Below are 22,806 nucleotides of genomic sequence, written 5' to 3' on the forward strand. Positions count from 1 at the left end.
AGGCAACTGTACAGTACCTGAGTGCACAGGGTCTCTGCTTGGTGAGTCCAAATGCCCCAGACACCGAAACGCATCAGCCAGCGAGAGCGTCCCTACAGCACAATTGGGCTTGCAAGGGGGCGGGACTCCCTCCCGCCGTTCTGCGGGCCCGCGGTGGGCGTGGCTTACGTGTACACTTGTTTATTACCTGGACGACGAGGCCCGCGTTGTGTTTCCCTGACGACCGTGGCTGGGTCTCTGCAGACTAGGTTGGAAACTCGCGGCAATTTGAGGACCGTGTAGCTGTCGAGGGATCGTTCGCGGTGGCTCAGTTTCCTAGTAATATATTGCAACAGTAGGGATAACAGGGTTCTGTGGCCTTTTCCTGTCCGAATTCCTCGGCAGGCGCTCCGATGCCTGAAGGGCTGCATCACCGGGCTCCCCCACTCCATGCTGGGAAGGGGCTTTGCCGAAAACCGCCTGGCGAGCCACTACCCTGCGGGCGGCAGGCTCCGCTCCCCTCCACGCCCCACCTGGGGTGTTCATTTTGCATGGGGGCATTTATTTTGCTGCCACTTATATTTACCTTGAAGGGACGGGGGCTTTGTCTGAAGGAGGCTCTGGGTTTGCTAGTCTTCGCAGCGGTTTGTCTCCAGGCTGCTGTTGGGAACAGCCCGAGCCCGAAGTAACAGGGCTTCTGTCTTCTTTGCAGAGCCATGGGCAGCAAGAAGAAGGAAATTGCCCTGCAGGTAAGCCTCAAGGGGCGCTTCCTTCTAGCACTTGGTTGGGGGTTGGGGTTGAGAAGGAGTGGAAAGAAATGTATAAAAGTGATATTATTTGCTAGCAGTACGTGACAGTGTTCTCGAACTTGAATATTGTACCCTTCCATCTAAAAGGGGGAAAAAAACCCCAACAAACTTATCTCGACCCCCTAGTGACAATTTTTTTGTGCCCTTAAATATAGGCAAACATAAAATGGGGCATAAGCTCTTTATGCTTATAGTGTTTATTCAAACATAACCCAAACATGAATTAAAATAAAACTAAAAACGCAAGAAAATATGAACAAATACAATTCGATACTGACATATTTTTTGTTGAAATATAAACGCGGCTTGCTTCGAGAATATGATGTAGGGTTCTTTTGAGTTTGGGCATGCGTCTGTAACTCCGCGCTCTCTGGAGACCCAGTTCTCAACCCACTGCTCTTTGCAATCATTTGCTTATTCAACAAATATGTTTTGATATTTTATGTGCTGCACATTTGTTGTATAGAGTGCTTTATTTCATTTGCACCTGGAACAAATGACTCTGTAAGCCCCCATCTGCTTTGATTCCTGATCCCTGACAAGAGGGAGTGCTTTATCATAAGCAGATCATCTGGATGATCTGTAATGTGTGCACATTTTAAAGCAAACTTTACAGTGTCTCATAGTCAGTTCAGCCCATCTGGAAACATGCTCAGGCGCCACCTGCAGAGTAGAGTGGCAGTGGTCTTGAGACACCCGATTTCTCTTTCATTGTCCTCGATGGCACCAGCACTTTACATGTGAATTTCCAAAGCCTAATGATTTAAAAAGGGAGAAAGCAATGTCACTGTAAGGACAGCATGTACTAGGAGAAGTGGGAAGAGCTTTGGACTGAAGGTCTGAAGACCTGATAGAGTTCTTGACTCGACTCTTAGTCAACTCGGAGACTTGAGATCAATCACATAACCTCTCTTGCTATAGCTTGCCCATCTGTAGTGAACCATCCCTAAGGGCCTTCCAGCATTGGTGCTCTAGTATTCTGGAGTTATGAAACTTTTCATACGTCTACATTCTGTCTGTAAATAAATTATAAACACCTGGACTTACTGCTTTGTGAATGATTTCCTCAACCTCCCTGATACTCCATATCCTTTATGCAAACAGGAAGGATAATACATAGCCTTTGGAGTTATTGTGATGAGACTCCTTTAGGGATTTCAAGGCTGGACTGATTGCTGTCTGTGGTGGCCCTAAGATTTTTGCCCCATATGATTATCTTTTCATCTGTCTATGCCTTGTATCCCCTTTGGGATAATATTTTTTGGTGATTTCACAAAAATGTTATTCCCCAGAGCTCTGAATTCAGTTTGGTACTCCAAGTAAGTACTCCCGCTTGCTGAGGGATGTGCATGGAGACATCTGTGTGAACATTGCCTCTCTACTGGGTCAGCTCCTTGAAAGCAGTGCTGTAGGGGAAAGTGCTGTAAGCCCAGGAACCCTGTCCTCTCTTTGAGTAAGACTATTTCGGGCTCCTTCTGTGACTGAGACAGAAATCACAGGACATCAAGAGACAGTCTGGCCAGAATGTGCCACACATTCCCCATTCATTCCCAACCAAATGTAGGGCTTAGCGAAGTCCAGACATTTTCCATACTCTCCTGCTCCTGGCCCATTCCTAGGAGCAAGATTCTTCAAGTGTTCGGAGTCCATGCCCGATAGCTGGTGAGGCTTATCCCATGACAGGGGGGTGTACCACAGAGAGTTGCTACTGACGGACCGCTCAGCCACTGGAAGCGACTGTTATGAGAGAGGGTGCGGGTGGGGACTCTTCTGAACCCTCTGTCACCTTCTTCAGGACTACCGTTGTGAGCCCAGAATGACATTGGTCCAACTCTCTTAGATCCCTCAAGCCATTAAGAAGAAGACTCTTCCGTTTTTTGTTTTTTTTTCATAGAAACAAAAAATATGGAGATATGATTTCTTTAGAAAGATGGATCTTTAGTAGAAGATTTGCAGATGTTACATGTTTCCAGCCCTAAAGGAACAAAGGCCTTAGCATACCTGTATTAAGAATGAGTGATCATTGCCATGGTCTTTTGATTTTTATAGTTTTAAATTAGCCCCACCCAAACTTACTAATTACAAAGTAAAAGAGAATAATTTCACAGCGCAGGAGATCGACAGAGCAACTTAATAAAGTGATCCAAGTGAACATCAACAATAAGGGGCAGATCGACATTGCCTGTCACCTGATAAGATGCAATGAGAGAACACTCTTCTGCTTCTCTGACACTCCACCCAAACCAACCAATTCCATCCAATCCAAAGATGCACAGCCTGAATCTAATCAGGAAACATCAAACACACACAAAATGAGGGACATTCTACAAAATAACCCTCCCATAGTCGTCAAGAATGACCCTGAGGTCATGAAAATCAAGGAAAGACTGAAGAACTATTCCAGGCTGAAAGAGACTAATCTGGTACATGATTCTGACGAGATCCTTTGCTATTCAGGACATTACTGGGATGATTGGTAAAACCTGAATGGGACTTGAAGATGGCATAGTAATAATATATCAGTGTTTATTTCCTGACTTTGATGGTTGTATTGTGGTTATGTAGGATAATGTATTCAGAGATAATGGGATGTCAGGTTGGTAATTTAAATCCAAATAATTCAAGTTATTTAATAATTTAAATAATTTCAAATAATTCAAGAAGTTCTTTATACTGTACTTGCAAATCTTCTATAAGTTTGAAACTGTTTCCAAATAAAAACATTATTCAAAAATGTACACTATTAATAATGTGCTATGTATAACATAATATGTATTTCTCCTCAAATTTAATTTATGATGGAAACCAGAATACATTATAGATAAGAGAAAAATGTGAAGAAATGGCAATAAACTCAACTGTTATTATTTCTGATGTAGATGTTTGGAAATATGTAAAAAAGATGTGCAAAACTTAGACACCAAAAAGTATGAAACATTGTTAAGCAAATTAAGGAAGATTCAATAAGTGATGAGAAACCTGATGTTCATGGACTGGAAGACTCAATGTTGTGAAGATTCAGTTTTTTTTTCAGATTTTTCAGATTCCAGATTCCAGATTTCAATTAAAATCTTGAGTTTTTATAGAAATTGACAAGCTGGTTCTAAAAAAATAGAAATGCAAAGGATCAAGAATAGCCAAACAGTTTTGAAAAAGAAGAACAAATATGGAAGCCCCACACTCCCTGATTCCAAGACTTATTATAAAGCTACAGTAATTAAAAGAATATGGTATTGGCAAAAGAACAGAAAATAGGGCAATGAAACAGAAGAGAGTCCAAAATAAACCCATGCTTATGTAGTCAACTGGTTTCAACAAAGGTGCCAAAGCAATTTAATGAGGGAAAAAAAAATCTTTTCAAGAAGTTTTGCTGAAAAAACTGTACCTCTACATGGAAATAAAACTAACCTCAATCCTTCCCTCACAATACAGACAAAAATTAATTTCAGATGGCTCACAGACTTAAATGTGAAAGCTTAAATTATAAAGCTTCTAGAAGAAAATGGGAGAGCATCTTTGTGTATATATGTATATATACACACAATCTAATAATAAAAAGGCCAACAATCCAATAAAGAAAATGGACAGACCAATGGGCACTTCCCAAAGAAGATAAATAAATGGCTGATAAGCACACTAAATAGTGATTATTTTAATAATAAATACCTCTTTTAATAATTTTAATAAGCATTATTTAATAATGATGCTTAACACCATTAGTCATCAGAGAAATGAAATTACAGCCACAATAAGATACCACTACATTATCATTAGTGTGGCTAAAATCTAAAAGACTAATATCACTATATTTTGGTAAGAATGTGGAGCAAGCAGGACTCTTATACTTTGCTGATGAAAGTTTAAAATAGTACAGTCACTTTAGGAAAAGCATGGGCAGTTTCTTATTAAACTGAACATAACATTTACCCTATGTCCCAGCAATGCCACTCCTAGAGTATTTACTTACTGAAGAAAAATGAAAATGTGAGCACAAGAAGATTTAACAAGAACGTTCATAAGTGGGGCGCTTGGGTGACTCAGTCGGTTAAGCATCTGCCTTCGGCTCAGGTCATGATCCCGGGGTCCTGCTCAGCGGGGAGCCTGCTTCTTCCTCTGCCTCTGCCCCTACCCCTGCTCACGCAGGCTCTCTCTCTCTCAAATAAATAAAATCTTAAAAAAAAAAGTGTTCATAAGTCATTATTTGTAATAACCCCAAACTAGAAGTAACCCAAATATCTATCAAGCAAATTACAATATAATCATACAATGAAATATGCTCAGGAATAAAACTGGACAAACTACTGACACACAACCACACAGATATATCTCCCAAAATACCCTGAATGGAAGGAGCCAGCCCAAAATAATATGTGCTGCACCATTCCATTTATAGGCAGTTTTAGAAAAGACACATCTATTGTGACAGAAAGCAGATCACTGTTCACCTGGGGTGAGGAGCAGGGGTGACCGGGAGGAGGCAGAGGAACTTTCGGGGATGACGGGAAAGTTCTGTATTGTGATAGGGGTGTGGTGACCTGGGTTGTGTGCATTTGCCAAAACTCGGCGAACTGCAACACTTTAGTTCTGTGTATTTCACTGTATATAAATTATATATCTCCAGAACACGTAAAAAGACCAAAAGAAAAAAAATGAATGAATACCTCTCTGTATATGAATCTAGATAGATGTCAAAACTGGATTTGAGTGAGAAGAAAAATTGCAAAAAGCTCTCTATAGTATGATATTATTTATGTACATATTATGGACACAAAACAATTTTATATATTATTTTTTTGGACAAGTAACAAGAAAAAATTATTTTTAAAAAATGACTGAGATTTTCTTAGGTTAGCGGTTATTTGTGGGGGACTGGAGGCAGGAAGAGACAGGAGGAGAAAGGCAGATTGCGGAAAGAAGACAGCTTGAGCTGTATTTGTACCTATTTCAGAGAGGGAGGGAGGGAGGTGAGGGGAGAGGGAGAGAGGGAGAGAAGGGAGGTAGCAAGAGGTAGGTAGGTAGGTATCTGGAGCAAATACATCGAATCCTTTCCCCATCCATGCCCTCAGTAACACAGCCTTTGTTCTTCTTTGATGTTAGGTTAACATCAGCACCCAGGAGCTTTGGGAAGAAATGCTCAGTTCCAAAGGACTAACTGGTAATTTCAGATAAGTTTTTAGATCCAGCCTTTTCAAAATTGCTACATGGCATACTGAACCAGGAAGAGAAAAGCTGCCAGGAGCACCATTTTCCTATCTTGAGTTTCTTAAATGAAGAACCAGGTCATTTCTTTGTGTGTGTGTATCTATCCGACTTGCACATCTGTTGGTACATTCAGCTCGGGAAAACAGTCAGGACTGCCAGGTCACAGGGCTCCCTTGTCTCAGAGCTGACTGTCCAACCCAAGGGTTGTTTGGTGTGAAGGAATGAAAACCTCTTCTGACCACCTGAGGCATAAGAGAGAATGTGCCGGAAGGAATATGGGGATCTCTTGGAACGCAGGGGCTGGAAGGAGAGCTAGGCACCCCAAGGGGCTGGAACCAGGGACTGCACCGTCATTAGGACATAGCATAGCCACTGTCCTTTGGGCCTCCTTGTCCCTATCCTCTTGTATGTTATCGACTGCAATTTACTTAGTAGTTTTTAAAAAAATGAACATTTATTTTTTTTTAAAGATTTTATTTATTTATTTGAGAGAGCGAGAGAGCACAGAGGGAGGAACAGACTCCCCGCTGAGCAGGGAGCCCGACGCAGAACTCGATCCCAGGACCCTGAGATCATGACCTGAGCCGAAGGCAGACACTTAGTCAAATGGGCCACCCAGGTGCCCCCCAAAATGAACATTTATTATCCCACAGTTTCTGTGGGGTTGGAATCCAGGTGTTGCTTCACCTCTGGTTTGGGGTGTCTCTGGTTTGGGGTCTCTCACCAGGCTGCGGTTAAGGAGTAAGACAGGGAATGTCAAAGCTCAACTGAAGTCCAATTTGCTTCTAAGCTCGGTCATGTGGCTCTGACAGATCTTAGAAGGTCATTTCCAACTTCATTCACGAGGCTGTTGGCTGGACTCCGGGCCCTGCTGGCTGTTGGCCAGAGACATCAAGTTCTTGCTATCGGTTTCTCCATAAAGCTACTTGCAACACAGTAACTTTCTTCCCCCAGAGGAAGGGGGGCAGAGGGGGAGGGAGAGACATATGCAAGTCAAAGTCTTTCTGTAACTGAATCTGAAAAGTGACATCCCATCACTTTGCCCTACTCCGTTGTTAGAAGCCTGTCTCTAGGTCCGGCCTGCCCTTAAGGGCAGGGGGTTACATCCCAGGAGGCAGGACGTCCCCCTGGCCTCTTAGAGGCTGCCTGCCACACCTGCCACTACAGTTCCTTTCTCGTTTCATTGACTGTGCGTATCTCTGGGCTCCCTTCCTCTCTCTGTATCCTCTCAGTTCTTCTCCCTATAAATACACCTGCTCAGCCAGCTTGTGTCCGCTCTTATCTCTCCCCAGCGCCACCCGCACCGAGTGACTTCAGCCTTGAACAAGGCCCCTGCCCCTCTCCTCCCCCATGACTCAGTTTGTCTTTCCAGCCCCTTCACCCACCGTTCCCTGAGATATGTCCTGAGCTCCAGTCCGTTTCCTGAACGTGCCACAAGTTTCCCCACTTCTTCACTTTTATCCATGTTGTCCCTGCTCCCTGGAATATCATGACCCCCTCATAAGCTGGAGATGTCTCCCTCATTCCCAGGGCCAGCTCCAGAAGGCAGCGGCCTCCTTGCCTGAAATCTTTCTAGAACCTCTGCGTGGTCACTTCCCCTTGGAAGTCGCCTGGGCATTTGGGGTGGGACTCTGTCTCCCCCTCTCCCCCCAGCACACACCCAGTTTGGGGTGGCCCCTGTCTGGAGGAGCACTTGTAGCTTTCCCCCTAAACTCTGCACACAGGGGCATTGTCTTCTTCATCTCCGTCTCTAGCCGACTTGCCCAGGCCTGGGGCAGAGTGCCAGTAGCACTGACCTGGCAGCGTGGTGGGAGTCTTGCCACATTCTACTACCTGAGGGATCACACAGCTTTTTTGATGGTGCCAGGCCTCAACTATTTTGTCTGCAGGTCTCCTCGTCTGTGCAACTGAAACATGGCTCTAGGGCAAAACAACCATTACTTCTATTTCTTTAACGGCGATAAGAAAACTACCACCTCATCACGTTTTGCACCCTAGGTGATCACAGCTGACATCTGCTGGGTGTGGACTCTGCCAACCCTGCTCTAAGCATGCCAGGGAATCCTGGGGCCAGCAGGGGCTCGTCCTCCCCTTCTTAGCGGGCAGTCTCGAGGAAGATTCCTCCTTCCTTCTTTCTAGAGCCAGCAAACATTTGCTTCCAAAGTCAACCACCATCTTGGAAGTCTTGCCTTCTGCTGGCTCATTTTCACCTGCCTTCAAATAGGCAAGTCTATTCAGGTTTACACGGGCACGTGTGCACACATACCTTTTCATTTTCTCTGCCATTTCTTTCCTTCCCGATGTCTTCTCTGTTTTGCTTTGTAACTCTTGATACACTTCCTCTCCAGTCTTGCTCTCTGCCCCATAACCTGTGAAGTATGCCCTTGCCCCACCACTGCTCAGAGAGCCAGGGACTACGAGGGGAGATGGGAAGCTGAACTATGGGTGCAAATCCTGTAGAGAGGTTGGTAGCTAATTGGGTCCCATTTTTTCCCCAGTGGGGGTGTGAACCTGCTTTCCTTGGTGGGCCCAAACACAGGCCCTTGAGGTCTTCAAAGACTTTTCCCTGGCTTGACCCAAATGCCTTCCTCCCCCATTACACCTCCCTGGTATATTGAAATCCCCAGGCCCCTCCAGTGTAAAGCTGTTGTCCTCAGCGAAACCTGGAGCTTTGTCCTCCACATGGGTGCCCAGGAGGCCCAAATCTGTCTCCTCTGCTGGTACCTGGTTGCCTTTGAGACCACTGGCCTCAGATTCTCTTGCTCAAACTGGAAACCCAGCATGTCTAGAACCTAGCTGACGTTTCTCCTTCCCGCAAATGATCTCTCCCTGCCACCACCCAGTTCTTTTCCTCTGCCAGGCTCCAAGGTAGAGTCCTTTGCACACCCATGTGACTTTCACCCCCCCGCCATCTTTCCCTTCCCTTTCAAAGTCTTGTGGATTCCTCCCTTCCTTCCCTCCCACATCCACTGCTCCCCTGTGCCTGGCTTCCTCATCCCTCCCATACCCAACTTGGTTCTCACTTTCTCCCTGCAAAACTATGTTGCTTGGTGAAACTAACCAACACTCCTGAATCCATGCATCTTCTTTCCTGGAGTAGTTGAAAGAGCATGCACTCAGACGAAGCTGGGTTTAAAACTAGATTCTACCGCTTGAGAATTTAATTTTTCTTTTGTACCTTGGGTTAGTTACTGCACGTCTTTGAACTTCACACAGTCTAGCACCAGCTGTGTCGTCATGATGGGGCTGGACACGTCCTGCATGTATCTGGTACACGTGTTGGCTTAGATTTGCTTCGCTTTCCCACAGGCCCTGGGGCCTCCTGCGATCAGACTAGAGGGTTCCCTCACTCCCTGTCCTGGCACACTCCATAGACTGGGACTGACGAAGAAAAAAGTAGCCAAGTTACCATCTAGGTCTCTAACAGGTACACTTTTCAGGAGAACAATGTTGATTTTATAAAGTAAATAAAACTCTCCTTTATCCAAAGAAGTGGCTTTTAATCCATCAGGGGAAAATGTCAAAACTGTGTTTATCATCAAAGCAGCTATGAGTTGATTGTGTGCTGACAGGCCGCCTACCGTGGCCTCTTTTAGAATAGATAATCTTAGTACAATTCCAATATTTATTGAGGGCCACTCTGTACCAGCCTGACCGTGAACGTAGCCTGAAAATGACTGCAGGTAAAAGATCCATAAAGAAAACTGTTTTCTACCACACTTACTTCATTCTGTTTAGAATTCAGAACCCTGAGTTCGTAAGAATGAGGGGTGGCTGTGTTTCCCTGCTCGACCCTATTCCAAGGGGAGAATAAATCCCTTGAACCATTAAATAACCCTGCAAACAGACGTGCACTGGAGAGGAGTTAGAGTTGGCAGGTATAAATTTTGCCTGACATGGTGAGTGCTCGTGCCCGCTGACTGTTCCTGCTTCTTGGTTCCACACAGTTGTTGACGTCTATCAAGGCTGGTGTGGGCCCTGCAAACCCGTGGTGAGCCTCTTCCAGAAGATGAGGATGGAGGTTGGCCTGGACCTTCTGCATTTTGCATTAGTAAGATCCTCTCTCAGGAGAATGTCACACGACACTGTAAAATAATTAAACATTTAAAAGGGGGGACAGGAAGCATGAGGTGCCTTTTTTCCAGATCATTGAAAAGGCATCGGTTGTGAAATTTTGGGTCATCAGTTATGATGCCTTATAGTTTCTTTAGAGATAAAAGATTCCTACCCCACCCCTAGCTCCCAACCGTCACTCTGAGCTCAGGCATTTCTTGACCCTGTGCACAGGGAAGGGGTGCGCGTCACCTGACATGCATGCTCCTTCTGGCTCATGAACAGTGGGGACTCTGAAGTCTTAACTCTCAGAGCACAGAGTTCCAAGATTTTTATGCTCTCCTCCATCATGGGGAATTTCTGGCCAGTATTTCCTTGGATGAATGTATGGAAATGGGAATAAATCCCAGAGAAGTGTGCGAGAGACACTTGGATTAGAGGTTCCTAGGCGGAACACAGGAGAAAATTCACTCACGCTGACCTCTCAAGGACTCTGCACTTTCTTCATGGGAAATCAGTTCTGACCCTTCTGGGGAGGGCGTGTGGCAGCAATGCCTGCCCCCGCACAGGGCTTCTCAGACACAGAAGGCAAAGTGTGTGTGGAGAGGGTGTGTGTGTGCGTGTGTGTGTGTGTGTGTGCGTGTGTTTATGGGGTCTGTGTGTGTATATGTGGGGTGTGTGTCTGTGTGGGTATTGTCCTGTGTGGTCGCCCACCATCATGCCCCTGCGTCCCTGGCACCCCAGGCCCCTCCTGACAGCTTGTTTTCTTTAGGCAGAAGCAGATTGTCTTGATGCCCTTGAAAAGTACCGAGGGAGGTGTGAGCCGACCTTTCTGTTTTATGCGGTAAGTACATCTGCAGAACCAGACCCAGAACTATTGCAGATCATCAGGGTTCTGCTAGAGGCGTCTCCCTGAAAGTCACCAAGAAGATTCACTGATCCAAACAAGGGATTGTTTCCTCCTTGACTGCATTTGTTATCTGGGGTAAGGAAAGGCATACTTAAGTCCTGGTAATGCAGGTCCCTGCCTCGGACGGTGGCACAGCTCGCTGGCTGGGAGGCCTGGGATGACACAGCTCCCGAGGGTCACCCTGGACTCGGCAGCCTTCCTGATTTGCTGTACACGTGAAAGAATGGGAGTCACTCAAAAGTGTCTGTTCCTTCTGGCTCATGGGCACTCTTGACTGATGCTTCACAGTCAGAGCACAAGGTTTCAAGATTTCTAATCTTCGCTCTGTAGAGGGAAGCTTTCAGCACACATACTCTAATGGCGTAGACAAGCTCCACACTCACTTTTATTTAATCCTAAGATGTGAAGATATGTTTACAGAAATTCAGAAATGAAAGGGACTGTTGAGGAAAACCAAGTAGTTCTGTGTTCTGAAAGATAGTTTGGATGTCTTGGGGTGTGACATCCATGCTCTGGCCCCATGCCCCTCAGGGCCCACTGCCTCACACCTGGCTTCCTAGCTTAGGTCACCTGCCAGGCTTCAAAGGCTAGCAACAGATATGCTATTCCTGACTGCAGCCCCTCCTCATCCAGTCAGGGGAAACTGAGGCCTACCTGCCCACCTCTCCTGACAGCCAGGCCAGGGTTGTTCCCTTCGGAAACCTTCAGATTCCTGCCCACAGCACTGCAAGTATCACAGACTGGAAGCCTATGGCAAACATTATTTGGGTGTTGATTCTTGACAGAAGACTGGAGTTAGATGCTGAAAAATGGGTGAGGATGGAGGGAGAAGTGGGAAGGAGCCAAAGTGACAGTGGGCCACAGGCGCAGAAATGCGATCGCTGCCACAGGGGTTTGCTTGCTTGAGCCTGTAGTGATGAAGGCATAAATCATACTGGACTGTGTGGGAGCAGGTGCCAAGGCGTCGGGCTCCATCACAGCCTCTCACCCTGAGGTGGGCCCCCTGCGGGGCGGGGTGGGAACAGGGGAGGGCCCACTCTCCACCAACTTCTGTGAGTAATAGGCAGAGACTGACTGCTGGAAAGGTTAAAGCTGAGACTCAGTGGCCCCAAACACCAGCTCCGCTGTGAATGAAGTCTCCGCTGACCCCCCCGGACCGAACTGGGAATCCATTCTTGCCCTGAATGCCAAGCATCCTGTATGTTCCCCCTCTTAAAGCAATAATCTTACTCTATTGTAATTGTTTCTTTGATATGACCACCTCTCTCCCCACTTGGCTTCCCGTTCCCTGAAGCAGGCAACTCTGGCTTTTCATGCTGACTGTTCATATTCTTTGCCTCTGTCTTGGGGCTTGGCAGAGTAAGTGCTCAATAGGTATTTGTCAAGTGGATGAACCACGTCTAGGCCACCCTTAGTCACCCACAACCTCGTTGCCCCTCTCCTCCCTTAATTAACTCCCTGTTTCCCTGGAGGCAGCTCTGAAAGGAGAGGCATGGGGTAGAAGGCAGAGGGGTGGATGGCAGCCTCGGCCTTGGGCACACGCCTAAGCAAAGCTCTTGGACACTCGCTGGCCCTTCAAAGAGATGAAGATCTGTGAAGAAGAGTTCAAGCGGTTTGGGTAGCGTGTGTGTTCTGTGTTCTAGGGGGGAGAACTGGTGGCCGTGGTGAGAGGAGCCAATGCCCCGCTGCTGCAGAAAACCATCCGAGAGCAGCTGGAGGCTGAGAAGAAGGTGCTGGCCGAAGGCCGTGAGCGGAAAGGGGTAAGGAGTGCTTCCACCAGCGCCGAGCTCGGTGTCTCCCGGTCCCACCAGTCTTCCTGGAGCGCTCAGTGGCAAGTGCTGTTAAATGCCCACCCGAGGGCTCAGGGGGAGGCAGTGCCCACGAGGACATACATGCATTTTATTTTGGATTTTATTTATTTATTTGACAGAGAGACAGCAAGAGAGGGAACACAAGCAGGGGGAGTAGGAGAGGGAGAAGCAGGCTTCCCTCTGAGCAGGGAGCCCGACGCAGGTCTCGATCCCAGGCTCAATCCCAGGACCCTGGGATCATGACCTGAGCCAAAGGCTGATGCTTAACCGACTGAGCCACACAGGTGCCCATACATGCATTTTAAAAACTTCTTTTAAGGAGTCGCCCCCTTCATCCAGAGCACTTGAACTTCTCTTATCCATTTCCCGTTCATCCCCTGCTTCAATTCTTAACAGGGGTTTCTGGAACCCTGACAATACGTTCAGAAATGAATATAAAGTTATGGAGTAGAGTAGTGGGTAGAAGTCAGCCTCACCGTGAGCTCTCTCCTGGTGACTTGCCCTCGCCTCCCATACCTGAAAGTTTTACTTGTAATCCCCGAGGGATCGTTTAATTTAGAAATTAAGCCCTGTCATTCACACAAGCAATAGGATCAGCATAGCTTATGATTTTGATAAATTATTTCCATGACAGCATAGACTACAAGTTTCTCACAAAAATTTGGCTGCCATTGAACACTGACACTACCTCAGATAGAGAGAGGCATTTCCTGGTGCTTTGAGCTTCTGTCCAATGAGCCTCACATTGTTCAGTATTCATTGTTCAAGTTTTCATATTCACTTCCAAATAGCGAAGCCCTGTTTTTATAGAACGGCTTAGAATCCATCATATTTTTCTCCGAAAATCACACCTGCTTGTGCCCCCTCCAGGGGGAGATGATGTCTGTCTTCACGACTAACGTTGCCTGGGGGAGCCAGTTGATAAGTATCTCCTTGTATGCCACTTCTTCCTTTGTCTTCTGGCCGACTCCCTACTTCATCTTTTCTACTTGATGCTTGTGGAAATGGGCCGAATCTGTACCTTAAAGTCAGCATGGATTTCCTTCCTCACCTCCACTGTCATCCAGCAACTAAAAAGGGTCTTGTAAAGTTTCCAAGGCTGATGCTCTTGACCCCCTTTTCTTGGGTCTGCATTTCGGGCCTTTGCTTTTTTTTTTTTTTTTTTGGCTTCTGTCGGTTGCTGCATGTCTTTGTGGTAATTTTAATTAGTTAACTACTTTCTGTTCATGATCCATGTGTTGCTCTAGATTAGAGATGAGGCTCTGTCTGATGAAGATGGATGCCTCTCCCATGACAAGGACAATGGTGAAGATGATGGCATGGGTGAGTACAGAACCAGTGAGCAAGATGAAAAGGCAAAGCATATGAGTAACCAGTGATTTGGGCAATCTGAATTCTGGGAAGATTAACCATGAAACATTCGGTTTCCAGTCACCTGACTACAAACATACAGTGCCCAATCTCCCTTCTGCCCTTTCTTGACATTGTAGGTACTTTTTGCAGCTTTCTGATCATGCTCAAGTATCACAAGTATGACTTTTGGGGCTATTACCCCGCATCAGGAAAAGCCCCACTTTAATAAAAAGGAAGGTAGAATTTCAAGTGATGATGCTGGTGTTTCCTTAGTCTTCATTTGAGCTAAAGAGCTCATTTCTTTTTTTCACCTTTTTCTGAAGGGTCCAAAAGTCAGGAGTCATAGTTCTTCCTGAACCTTTACTATGGGAAGAACAACTTGACCTGACAGCAGGGAAGCCAGAAGTCAGAAGGTGGCTTGTGACAGTAACTGAGATGCTAGGGGGAACCAGCATTAAGTTCAGGGACGAAGTTGTAAGGAGAAGGAAGATTTTTATTACTGCGTGAAGCCGAGAGGCTGTTTATTCGTGTGGGGATAATGAGAAATGTCTGAGTTGGATTCTAACAAGGAAAGAGGCACAGTTCGGAGAGCAAAAACACTTCAAGTGTGAAAAAATCAGTGTTCTGGCCTCTGCAGGAAACATTTGTTACCTCCTTATTTGGATGATCTCCTCTTCCCTCCATCATTATCTCCTCTCAAATCAAGACTCTCCACCTAGAAAATAACCTAAAAGCCTGCCCTTGCCCTTAGCCTTCCTTCCTTCCATGCCCAAACTTCCTGAGCTCCCATACTCCTTGGGCACCCCTCACCTTCAGCTCCTGCCTGACCTGCTCCCTGGTGCTCATGGGACACCACTGACCTTTTTGGTGCCAAATTCAACACACAGTGTCCAGTCATATCCTACAGCCTCTCTCTGAGGACTTGGATGATGTCGACAGTGCCTTCCTTCTCCAAACCCTGGTCTCTTTTGGTTTCTGAGATGTCATGACCTTTCTCGTTTTCCTTCTATGTCTCTGGCCTCTCCACAGCCTCCCCTTCATTGGCCTTTTCTCATTTGCTCCCCTTTCAAGCTGGAATTCTCTGGGCCCTGATCTGGCCTCTTCTCTTCTCACCCCGCACCTCTAGGGGATCTCATTAATGGGTCAACGTATAAGGGATTTCCTTTTAAGAGTCCCTTAAACACTAAGGATTCATGGGACATTAGAAATAAGAAAAATGGATAGATTTGTTGCTTAAAATGATTCACATTTTTGCAGTACACAAGTTTTTGAGATTTTCAGAGTAGGAAGTTCTCCTCAAAGGCAGATGTGGTCACGTTTCACTGCCACACAACTGATATAAAGGTTGAGAACAGAAAATAGGCTATGGGGGGTACAGAGTCTGTGGGGAGTGTAGGATGCTCACCAAGGTCAAGTTGATACAAACAGGAGTACAGTAGGGCTGGGCTTATAGACTGGACACCGGGCCCCCTACAGGCCTGAGCAGGGACTACAATCACGTGCCACCTCCCATGTCGCCACAGCTGATTGGTCCTATGGGCACTTACCAAAGGACAGCCATCAGGACACTGTTCAGGGAGCTATGACTGGTACCTTGGCTCCACATAACGAACTGGCCAGTCTGATCTTCCCTCAGGAGAACGTGCTGGTGCTGAAAAGTCATACAGACTCAGGGCCTGGGGCAGTCATTACTGCCCATATGCCAGAAAAGTTAAAAAAGAAGCTCTGGCGAAGGAGCCAGTGGAGAAAGGGGAGAACACAGTAGACAACAGCTGGAGGCTCAGAATCAGGGGAGGTGACAGGAAGGCATGAGAGAGGCCAGGCCCGTGTTGCCTCTGCTCCAGCTCTCCCCAGCTCCGAGCTGACTCTTCCAGTTGTTGCTGGGGCTCTGCTCCTGAGTAGTCTCTGATCTCCTCCCTGCTCTCCCTCCCCACCCCTACCGCAGCTTCATCGGGGAAGACCTGCACCCTGGCCATCATTAAGCCAGACGCAGTGGTCCACGGAAAGACCGATGAGATTATGATGAAGGTAAGAGAGACAATGCTTCCCGGACAGACTGCCCTCAGGTCTCCTCTGGTGGAAAAGCAGGGGCGGGGCATCGAAAAACAGTGTGCTAGTGGGAAAAGGAGGCTTCTGAGGAGCTCCAACCAAAATTCCACTTAAATCAACGAAACATTTTAAATCCGTTTGGGACAGATACGATGAGGGTGAGGGTCTTCGCTGCTTTTGATGTTATCTTTCCCATTCTCTTTTACTTTTCAGCACATTTGAATGTGAATTTGGGCTTGATTTACCCTTTCACAATATATGTATATTTTACAGATCCACGGAGCCGGTTTTGACATTTTAGCAAATGAAGAGAGAACCATGACAGAGGCAGAAGTGCAACTTTTCTATCAACACAAAGCTGGGGAGGTCAGATCATCTGCTTCCACACGTCAGACACACTCTCATTTCTTTCTCTTTCTCCAATATTATGTTTATAGATTGATTGTTAGTTTGGGAGAAAATAGAGTATTACAAAGAACAAGAATATGAACAGCAAGAAGGCCATGAATTTGCTCTCAGAATAATGATTATAGTCTGTATTAGGTAAAAAGTTCTCTGGTTGCAAGGAAAGAGATTTTGATTCTAACTTAAGTAATGACATAAAGAATTTATTGGAAGGATACTCCATAGCTCCCAGAACTGAAGAAGATAGTTGAAGGAGTTGAACAAGAAGGTGTTAGGGAGAAGAACCAAAACAGTCGGGGTGCTTGGGTGGCTCAGTCGTTAAGCAGCTGCCTTCAGCTCAGGTCATGATCCCAGGGTCCTGGGATCGAGCCCCGCATCGGGCTCCCTGCTCCGTGGGAAGCCTGCTTCTCCCTCTCCCACTCCCCCTGCTTGTGTTCCCTCTCTCGCTGTGTCTATTGCTGTCAAATAAATAAAATCTTAAAAAAAAAAGAACCAAGACAGTCGTAGGGACCTTAGGAGCAGAATCCCATGAACAGTCACTTTAGGTGCTGCTGTTGGACAACTCAGATTCAACCACTTTCCACGTGCTTCTGCTTCTGACTCCCCTACTTGGGACGGAGGCCTAGTGGACCTAGCTTGGTCATAGCCCTACCTCTCAGGTGAGGTGTGTGTGTTTGGTGGGGGTGGAGGGGGTGGGGGGGCGTCATGGTTGTCAGCCAGACTAGGCCAAGTGAAATGGGGAAGAGCTGCTCCCCAAAGGAAAACCAGAGTACTGCTACTTGAAGCAGCAGGAAGGGTTGCAAAGCATTGCAAAAAATAAGTCTTAGCTACATCGCACCCAATGGTTATCCAGCATCCACATGGTTTCCACACATGTCCCTACCTAGCTTGTTATAGTCTCTCACTCAACCCCAAACAAGTCAACTCAAAGTCTCATTTTCCTGCCTTTGCCTTTATCTGGGTTCTCTGGGTGTGGCTGGTCATCACCACCACCCCTCCCTGGGCCCTCCATGGGCATGCTGGCCTGTGGCAAGGCTGCTCACTGAGGGTGGGAGGGCCCGCTGACCCACTATAGGCCCCAGGACCCCTGCCCTGGGTCACCATTTCCTCTCACTGTGCTAGGAGGCATTTGAGAAGCTGGTACATCACATGTGCAGTGGACCAAGCCACCTCCTGATCCTCACCAAGCCTGAGGGCACAGAGGACGTGACCGCTGCCTGGCGAACGCTCATGGGGCCCTGTGACCCTGATGTGGCAAGGAGGGAGCAGCCTGACAGGTGATGTCACCAGCTGTGTTCTTTTCATTTATCTCAAAACCTAGGAAGCCAAGAGCCCTGCTCTATATTCAGCCCCCAAACCCCCTTTTATGTATGTATTTTATGTATATTATGTATATTTATGTATATTATGTATATTTGGAGAGACTCTGACATCTTTGTTATCTATTTGCGGAGACCCCGCTATCTTCACCCTCTGATCCAGTCCTACAGTTAAGAGGGTTCCATAGTGTGGTCCCAGAAAACACATGCAACACTCATCCAGGAAATACGGATTGCAGGGTCCCAGTAAAGTCTGCCAAGTCAGAGACTCTGGGCAGGGCCTAGGGATCTGCATTGTAGACTCAACTCTCTCCACTCTCCTCCCCACCCAGGGTGTTCTCAGGCCCCCTAGAGTCTGAGCACCTGGTTCTGCATTCTGCATTAGGCTGCCTTGGCCCTGTATTTAGCCTGGCGTCACCAATGCCAAATTCACTGTGTCTTGCCTTTGAAGCTGAGAGAGCCCCAGCCACCAGGAAAGAAATGAGCAAGAGACTAAGTAACTGCAGTTGTACCCTGCAGTTGTAAGGGGCCAGAACATTCATACGTGGGGCTAGTAAGACAGCCTAGGGTTCAGATCCTAGCTAACCACATACTCAGGTAAGTCCTTTCTCTGAGCCTCAGTTCTCTCATCTGTAAAATGGGGTTATGACACCTATCCTGGGATGCCACTGAGTGTTGTTAAGAGCACTTCCTAGGGCCATGAATTAATCTCTGTGCCTCAATGTCTTCATCTGAAAAATGGGTAGTACAATGCCTCAAACATTGATGTGAGGATTAAATGAGCGTATGTACTTACATATGTATATATATGTATATATACATATGAAACCCTTGGAACAGTGCTTGACACAAAGGAAGCCCTGGCAATATTAGTATTATCTTATGGGGATATTGAGGAATTAACGATGCACACCCTCGAGCTCTTGGCAGGGTGCTAGTCCCTGGTAGTGATAGCACCAAAATGGGAGCTCCCGAGCTTGCGCCGTGACTCGTGTGCATTTAAACTGAGAATCGTGACAGAGTGTCCTTCACAGAGCTGTGGCGCAAATGAAACAGGATCATGTATGTGAAGTACCTGGCAACCTGCCCAGAACACCCAACATCACGATGGAATAGATGTCAGCTACTGTCCTTGTTGTTCTTGGCATTTCCAACGGAGAGAAAGCCATTTCACAGAAACACGGGGTGCTAACTGGTTGCTGGTGCCCATGTTGCCGGAGAGCAAAATGTTTCTTTGCAAATGAAACGATTGTTTCTCGTGCATTTTACCGATGTTCGCAGTCTCCGTGCTCAGTTCGGCACAGAAATGCCCTTTAATGCGGTCCATGGAAGCCAGGACAGAGATGCCGCCAGCCGGGAACTGGCCTTGCTCTTCCCCACTTTTAAGTTTTCAGACGAAGTTCTAGAAGCCTCTCTGGGTAAGTCATCAAGGCCGTTTTGGTTCTTTATTAAATCTGCAGTTAGTATTTGGTGGGGGTTGATAATAACTATGTGGTAACTGAGTCTTCAATCTAAGAAGGTCCTACTTGAAAAAGAGGGGCCTATAATTATATAACTTTAGTAGCAGTTCTGATCTGTTCTGTGTTTTCACAGAGTAATGATGTTGCTTTTTAATACTTCATTACTTTTTTTTTTTTTTTTTTGCTGCATTCTTACTTTGGAGTCATATTTTCATTGCAAAGTTACTTTGCATTTTCTTGTGGAAACCACTGGGAAGATGTAACTAGCTTTCTGGAATCCTGCTTCAAAGCCACTTAGAGGCCAGAGGTCACTTCCTCATTTCCTCTGTGCTTCACACACCCCACGCCAGGCCCTTGGTGGGGTTGCTGGGCAGTGGAGCATTATACAAAAGGGCCCTGAGCCTGCTGTGACTCTTGTATCCCTCAGCCCCCACATTTTGGGAGAAGCGTGCTAGATCATCTCCACCTCCAAATCTGGGTGAGAAACCCAAGGGGTCCAGAGTGCATGTGACTTACCCCACTCCACAAGTAGAACTAGGCCTGGCCTATGATGCTCCTGCTGCCGAGTTGGGTATCCGTGGTCTGAGCTTGAGGTGAGGTGGGAGGGGCCAGGGGGTGAGTATCCTGGGAAAAAGCAAAGGATGTGAGGGTGCGATTCCTGGGAGAAGACTGCATGTAGATCTGAAATGGTAACAACACACTTGTGCACAAATGTTTGGGTTTTAACCAATATATTCACCTAAATGTTTGCTATGTTCACAGTCTCCTCAAGATCTGAATCCAGCTGAGTAAGAATAGGTGGCCTGAGGGCAATGGAAGATGGCACAGGAGCTGGCCCAAGCCGGCCCTCATTCAATCCTTGTGGCTGCCTGCTGCCCGCTGAGGGGCAAGCTGGGTGCGGCGGTGGGGTGTAGAGTAGAGAGAGCACGGAAGTGTGGCTTTATAAGGATCAAAGAGACCCAGTTTGACACATGCAAGTGTGTGATGTGTGTGGTTCTTCAAAGCCATTCCCCTGCTGGGAGGAAATCTCACTCTGGTGACCGGGGCCTGCTTTCCTCGAGGGACCTGCCCTCACAGAGCTCCCCTGATGCATTTCCTTATGTGTCCAGGGTCATGGCACGTCTTCATCCTTTGGGGGGCGATTGGAGACAAGTAGAATAACTCAGGGCCCAGTCTGGGGAAGGAGGAGAGTGGCCCGGCTGGGGAATACTCATCAGAGCTGCTGAGGAGAGTGTTGGGAGATCCCGAGCCTGACGTTTGGGCCCCAGGTGATAATGAGCGAAGCGGACAGTTCCACAGGGGTCTGAGCCCAGACACATCCCAGGGATAAATAGCCAGCCTCCTGAGAGCACGATTCTGAAGCAGCCTTGTCGGGGTGCTGATGTGCTGCTCATTTGTTTGATGTGTCAGTCCTCCTCAGTTGTCAGGAGCACAGTGTGCTTCCAACTTACCCATCACTGTCTCTGCTAAGGGTCAGGGCTCAAGGGCACTGGAGACAAGACCATCCTGGGTTTGGAATCCTGGCTCCGCTAGTTGTCAGCTGAATAGCCTTGGGAAAGTTACCTTTCTGGGCCCCAGGTCCCTCATCTGTGAAATGGAGATATTGACAGACTCATTATTAGCCCCGTATGACAGACCCATTATTAGCCCCATAACAACATCTCCACAACAGGGATCTTCCTCACAGGGCTGTTGTGAAGATGGAAGGACACAAAGGGTATTGAAATTCTTAGCCTGGGGCCTGACACATATTAAGTCCTCAACAAATTACTCATTCTCCCGATTTTTTTTTAAAGGTTTTATTTTTAAGTAATCTCCACACCCAACGTGGGGCTCAAACTCACAACCCCAAGATCGAGTCTCATGCTCCATCAACCAAGCCAGGTGCCCCTCATTCTCCTAATTTTTAATTCCTGGTCCAGAACATATGTATTAGGACCTTTCTCTGCTGTCCCTTCCACCCTGACCCCTCACTTCATTGTGATGTACTTAGATCCCCTTTTCCTGCTGTTTTGTGGATGGTGAGTGGGACAGAGGACGGGCACAGGGCTACGTTTCGGAAGTCCTGCAGAACATCTGTCATCCCACAGGCCACGGGGCTGAAGGAGCGGCGGCCCCCACTGAGGCACGATTCCCTGAGGACACGGACTGAGAGGCTGGGCTGCTCGTCCAGAACATGTGACCAGGGGCAAGGCCAGGAGATGAAATGTCAGTACACTCGAATCAGCTACACATAGGAAAGCTCCAGAATCGGAACTTACTCTTTTCAGCACCAATACTTTTTTGGTTTAGCTATGTCTCATGAACAATAAGAATAGTATATACTTTCTTGCCTTATTAAACAGTATAGAGAATACAGTTTTTTGCTTTTGTTTTTTGCTACCTCTGGGATTTTATAAAATAAATGGACATCCATTATTTTACCCTGGCGTGATATGGGGACATCTCAGGGGACACTGAGTTACACAGGACAGTGTTTCCCTAATAATAAATCTACTTTGTGGACTAAACAAGTTTAGAGTTCAAGTTGGTAACTATGAACTTGAAAACAGTGCAAAAAGATTGGCTATAACACTTCCAGGCATATGGATGTGGAGGCAGATAGAAATTGGCTTTAATCTTCCTGCTGCCTACCCAGTCACGGGGACAGTCCTGCAACACTGCCCAGTTGGCCACCTGAGGTTCTCCATGAATCAGGCCGTGTTCATAAAGAAATGCTTGGGAGTTACATTTGGAACCAGGGTTCATCTGATTTTCTTGATGCTCCCTCCCCCTGTTTCTTTGGTTTCTGATTCTGGCTACTGCCTAATTTTAAAGTCTGAGAGCTCCCAGTGGAGCCAAGTTGCCTCCAGCTTTCGCTACATCACCTGGTTGAGCCCATCCTTCCATGGCTGTGCCCTTGAGGTTGAAAATTTCACAGCGGGTTTTCAATAAAAAGTAACTATTATTACCCCTGTGAATAGTAACATGGATAGCCACTCCCTCCTGCTAGTTTGCTCTTTGGTCCATTTGAAAATTCACTAAGCCCAGGCATCCATTTTCCTCTCTGAGGAAAAGGCCGTGTTCTACTCCCCAAGGCAAATGTTAGCGATTTCCTTTCATTTGCTGGTTTTCTCCAGAAGACTCTGCTCTACGACTTGAAGTTCTTTAAATGCACAGTTAGCTCCCAGAAGACTGCTCTTCATGGGTGCATGACTCTTTATGCCAATGCTATGCTGGCACCGGGGATGGAAGGATGAGTCAGGCTGTGTGAAGTGGGGAGCAAGGCCTGTGACGCTGGGTGGGTGGCTGCATTCCCCATGACTGTCACCTTTAAATGCGAACATGCATGCCCGTTGTATTCATTAGCATCTGTACTGACCTCCATGAGAAACAATGGACTCAGAGGGTCCCTCCCTGACAGGATGTCAGGAAAATTGAATCCACTGTTCCAGACCTCCAGATACTCAGCCCACC

General features: G+C 46.9%; 2 protein-coding genes and 1 long non-coding RNA gene across 5 annotated transcripts in view; 1 reads left to right on the plus strand and 2 right to left on the minus strand.

Moving 5' to 3' along the window:
- The first annotated feature begins 620 nt into the window (after positions 1-620).
- NME9 (NME/NM23 family member 9) lies at positions 621-20,657 on the plus strand. The gene is made up of 11 exons (XM_028099097.2): positions 621-728; positions 5,886-5,943; positions 9,938-10,041; positions 10,816-10,887; positions 12,597-12,713; positions 14,012-14,087; positions 16,063-16,145; positions 16,440-16,532; positions 17,694-17,848; positions 19,172-19,349; positions 20,619-20,657. The coding sequence occupies exons 1-11, from the start codon at positions 696-698 to the stop codon at positions 20,655-20,657; spliced, it is 1,008 nt and encodes a 335-aa protein (XP_027954898.2). The 5' UTR covers positions 621-695.
- Positions 970-4,332, minus strand: LOC148165054 (uncharacterized). Its single transcript, XR_015767789.1, has 2 exons — positions 3,768-4,332; positions 970-1,543 (listed from the first exon to the last, which is right to left on the minus strand). It is a non-coding gene; the product is annotated as an uncharacterized LOC148165054 (long non-coding RNA).
- ARMC8 (armadillo repeat containing 8) overlaps positions 5,567-22,806 on the minus strand; it is a 124,576-nt gene continuing 107,336 nt past the window's right edge. Inside the window, exons 23-25 of one of the 3 annotated variants that reach the window (XR_003608425.2) lie at positions 20,090-20,937; positions 19,867-19,974; positions 5,567-10,075 (exon numbers count right to left, since the gene is read on the minus strand). The gene's annotated coding sequence lies outside the window, so the exon portion shown is untranslated. The remainder of the gene's footprint in view (positions 10,076-19,866; positions 19,975-20,089; positions 20,938-22,806) is intronic. The other 2 variants (XR_003608427.2, XR_003608424.2) reach the window with 2 other exon arrangements.

This window comes from Eumetopias jubatus, unplaced genomic scaffold, assembly GCF_037043125.1.
Source record: "Eumetopias jubatus isolate StellerSeaLion01/CBP00866 unplaced genomic scaffold, mEumJub1_p1.0 scaffold_1, whole genome shotgun sequence".
In the NCBI taxonomy this organism is placed as follows: domain Eukaryota; kingdom Metazoa; phylum Chordata; class Mammalia; order Carnivora; family Otariidae; genus Eumetopias; species Eumetopias jubatus.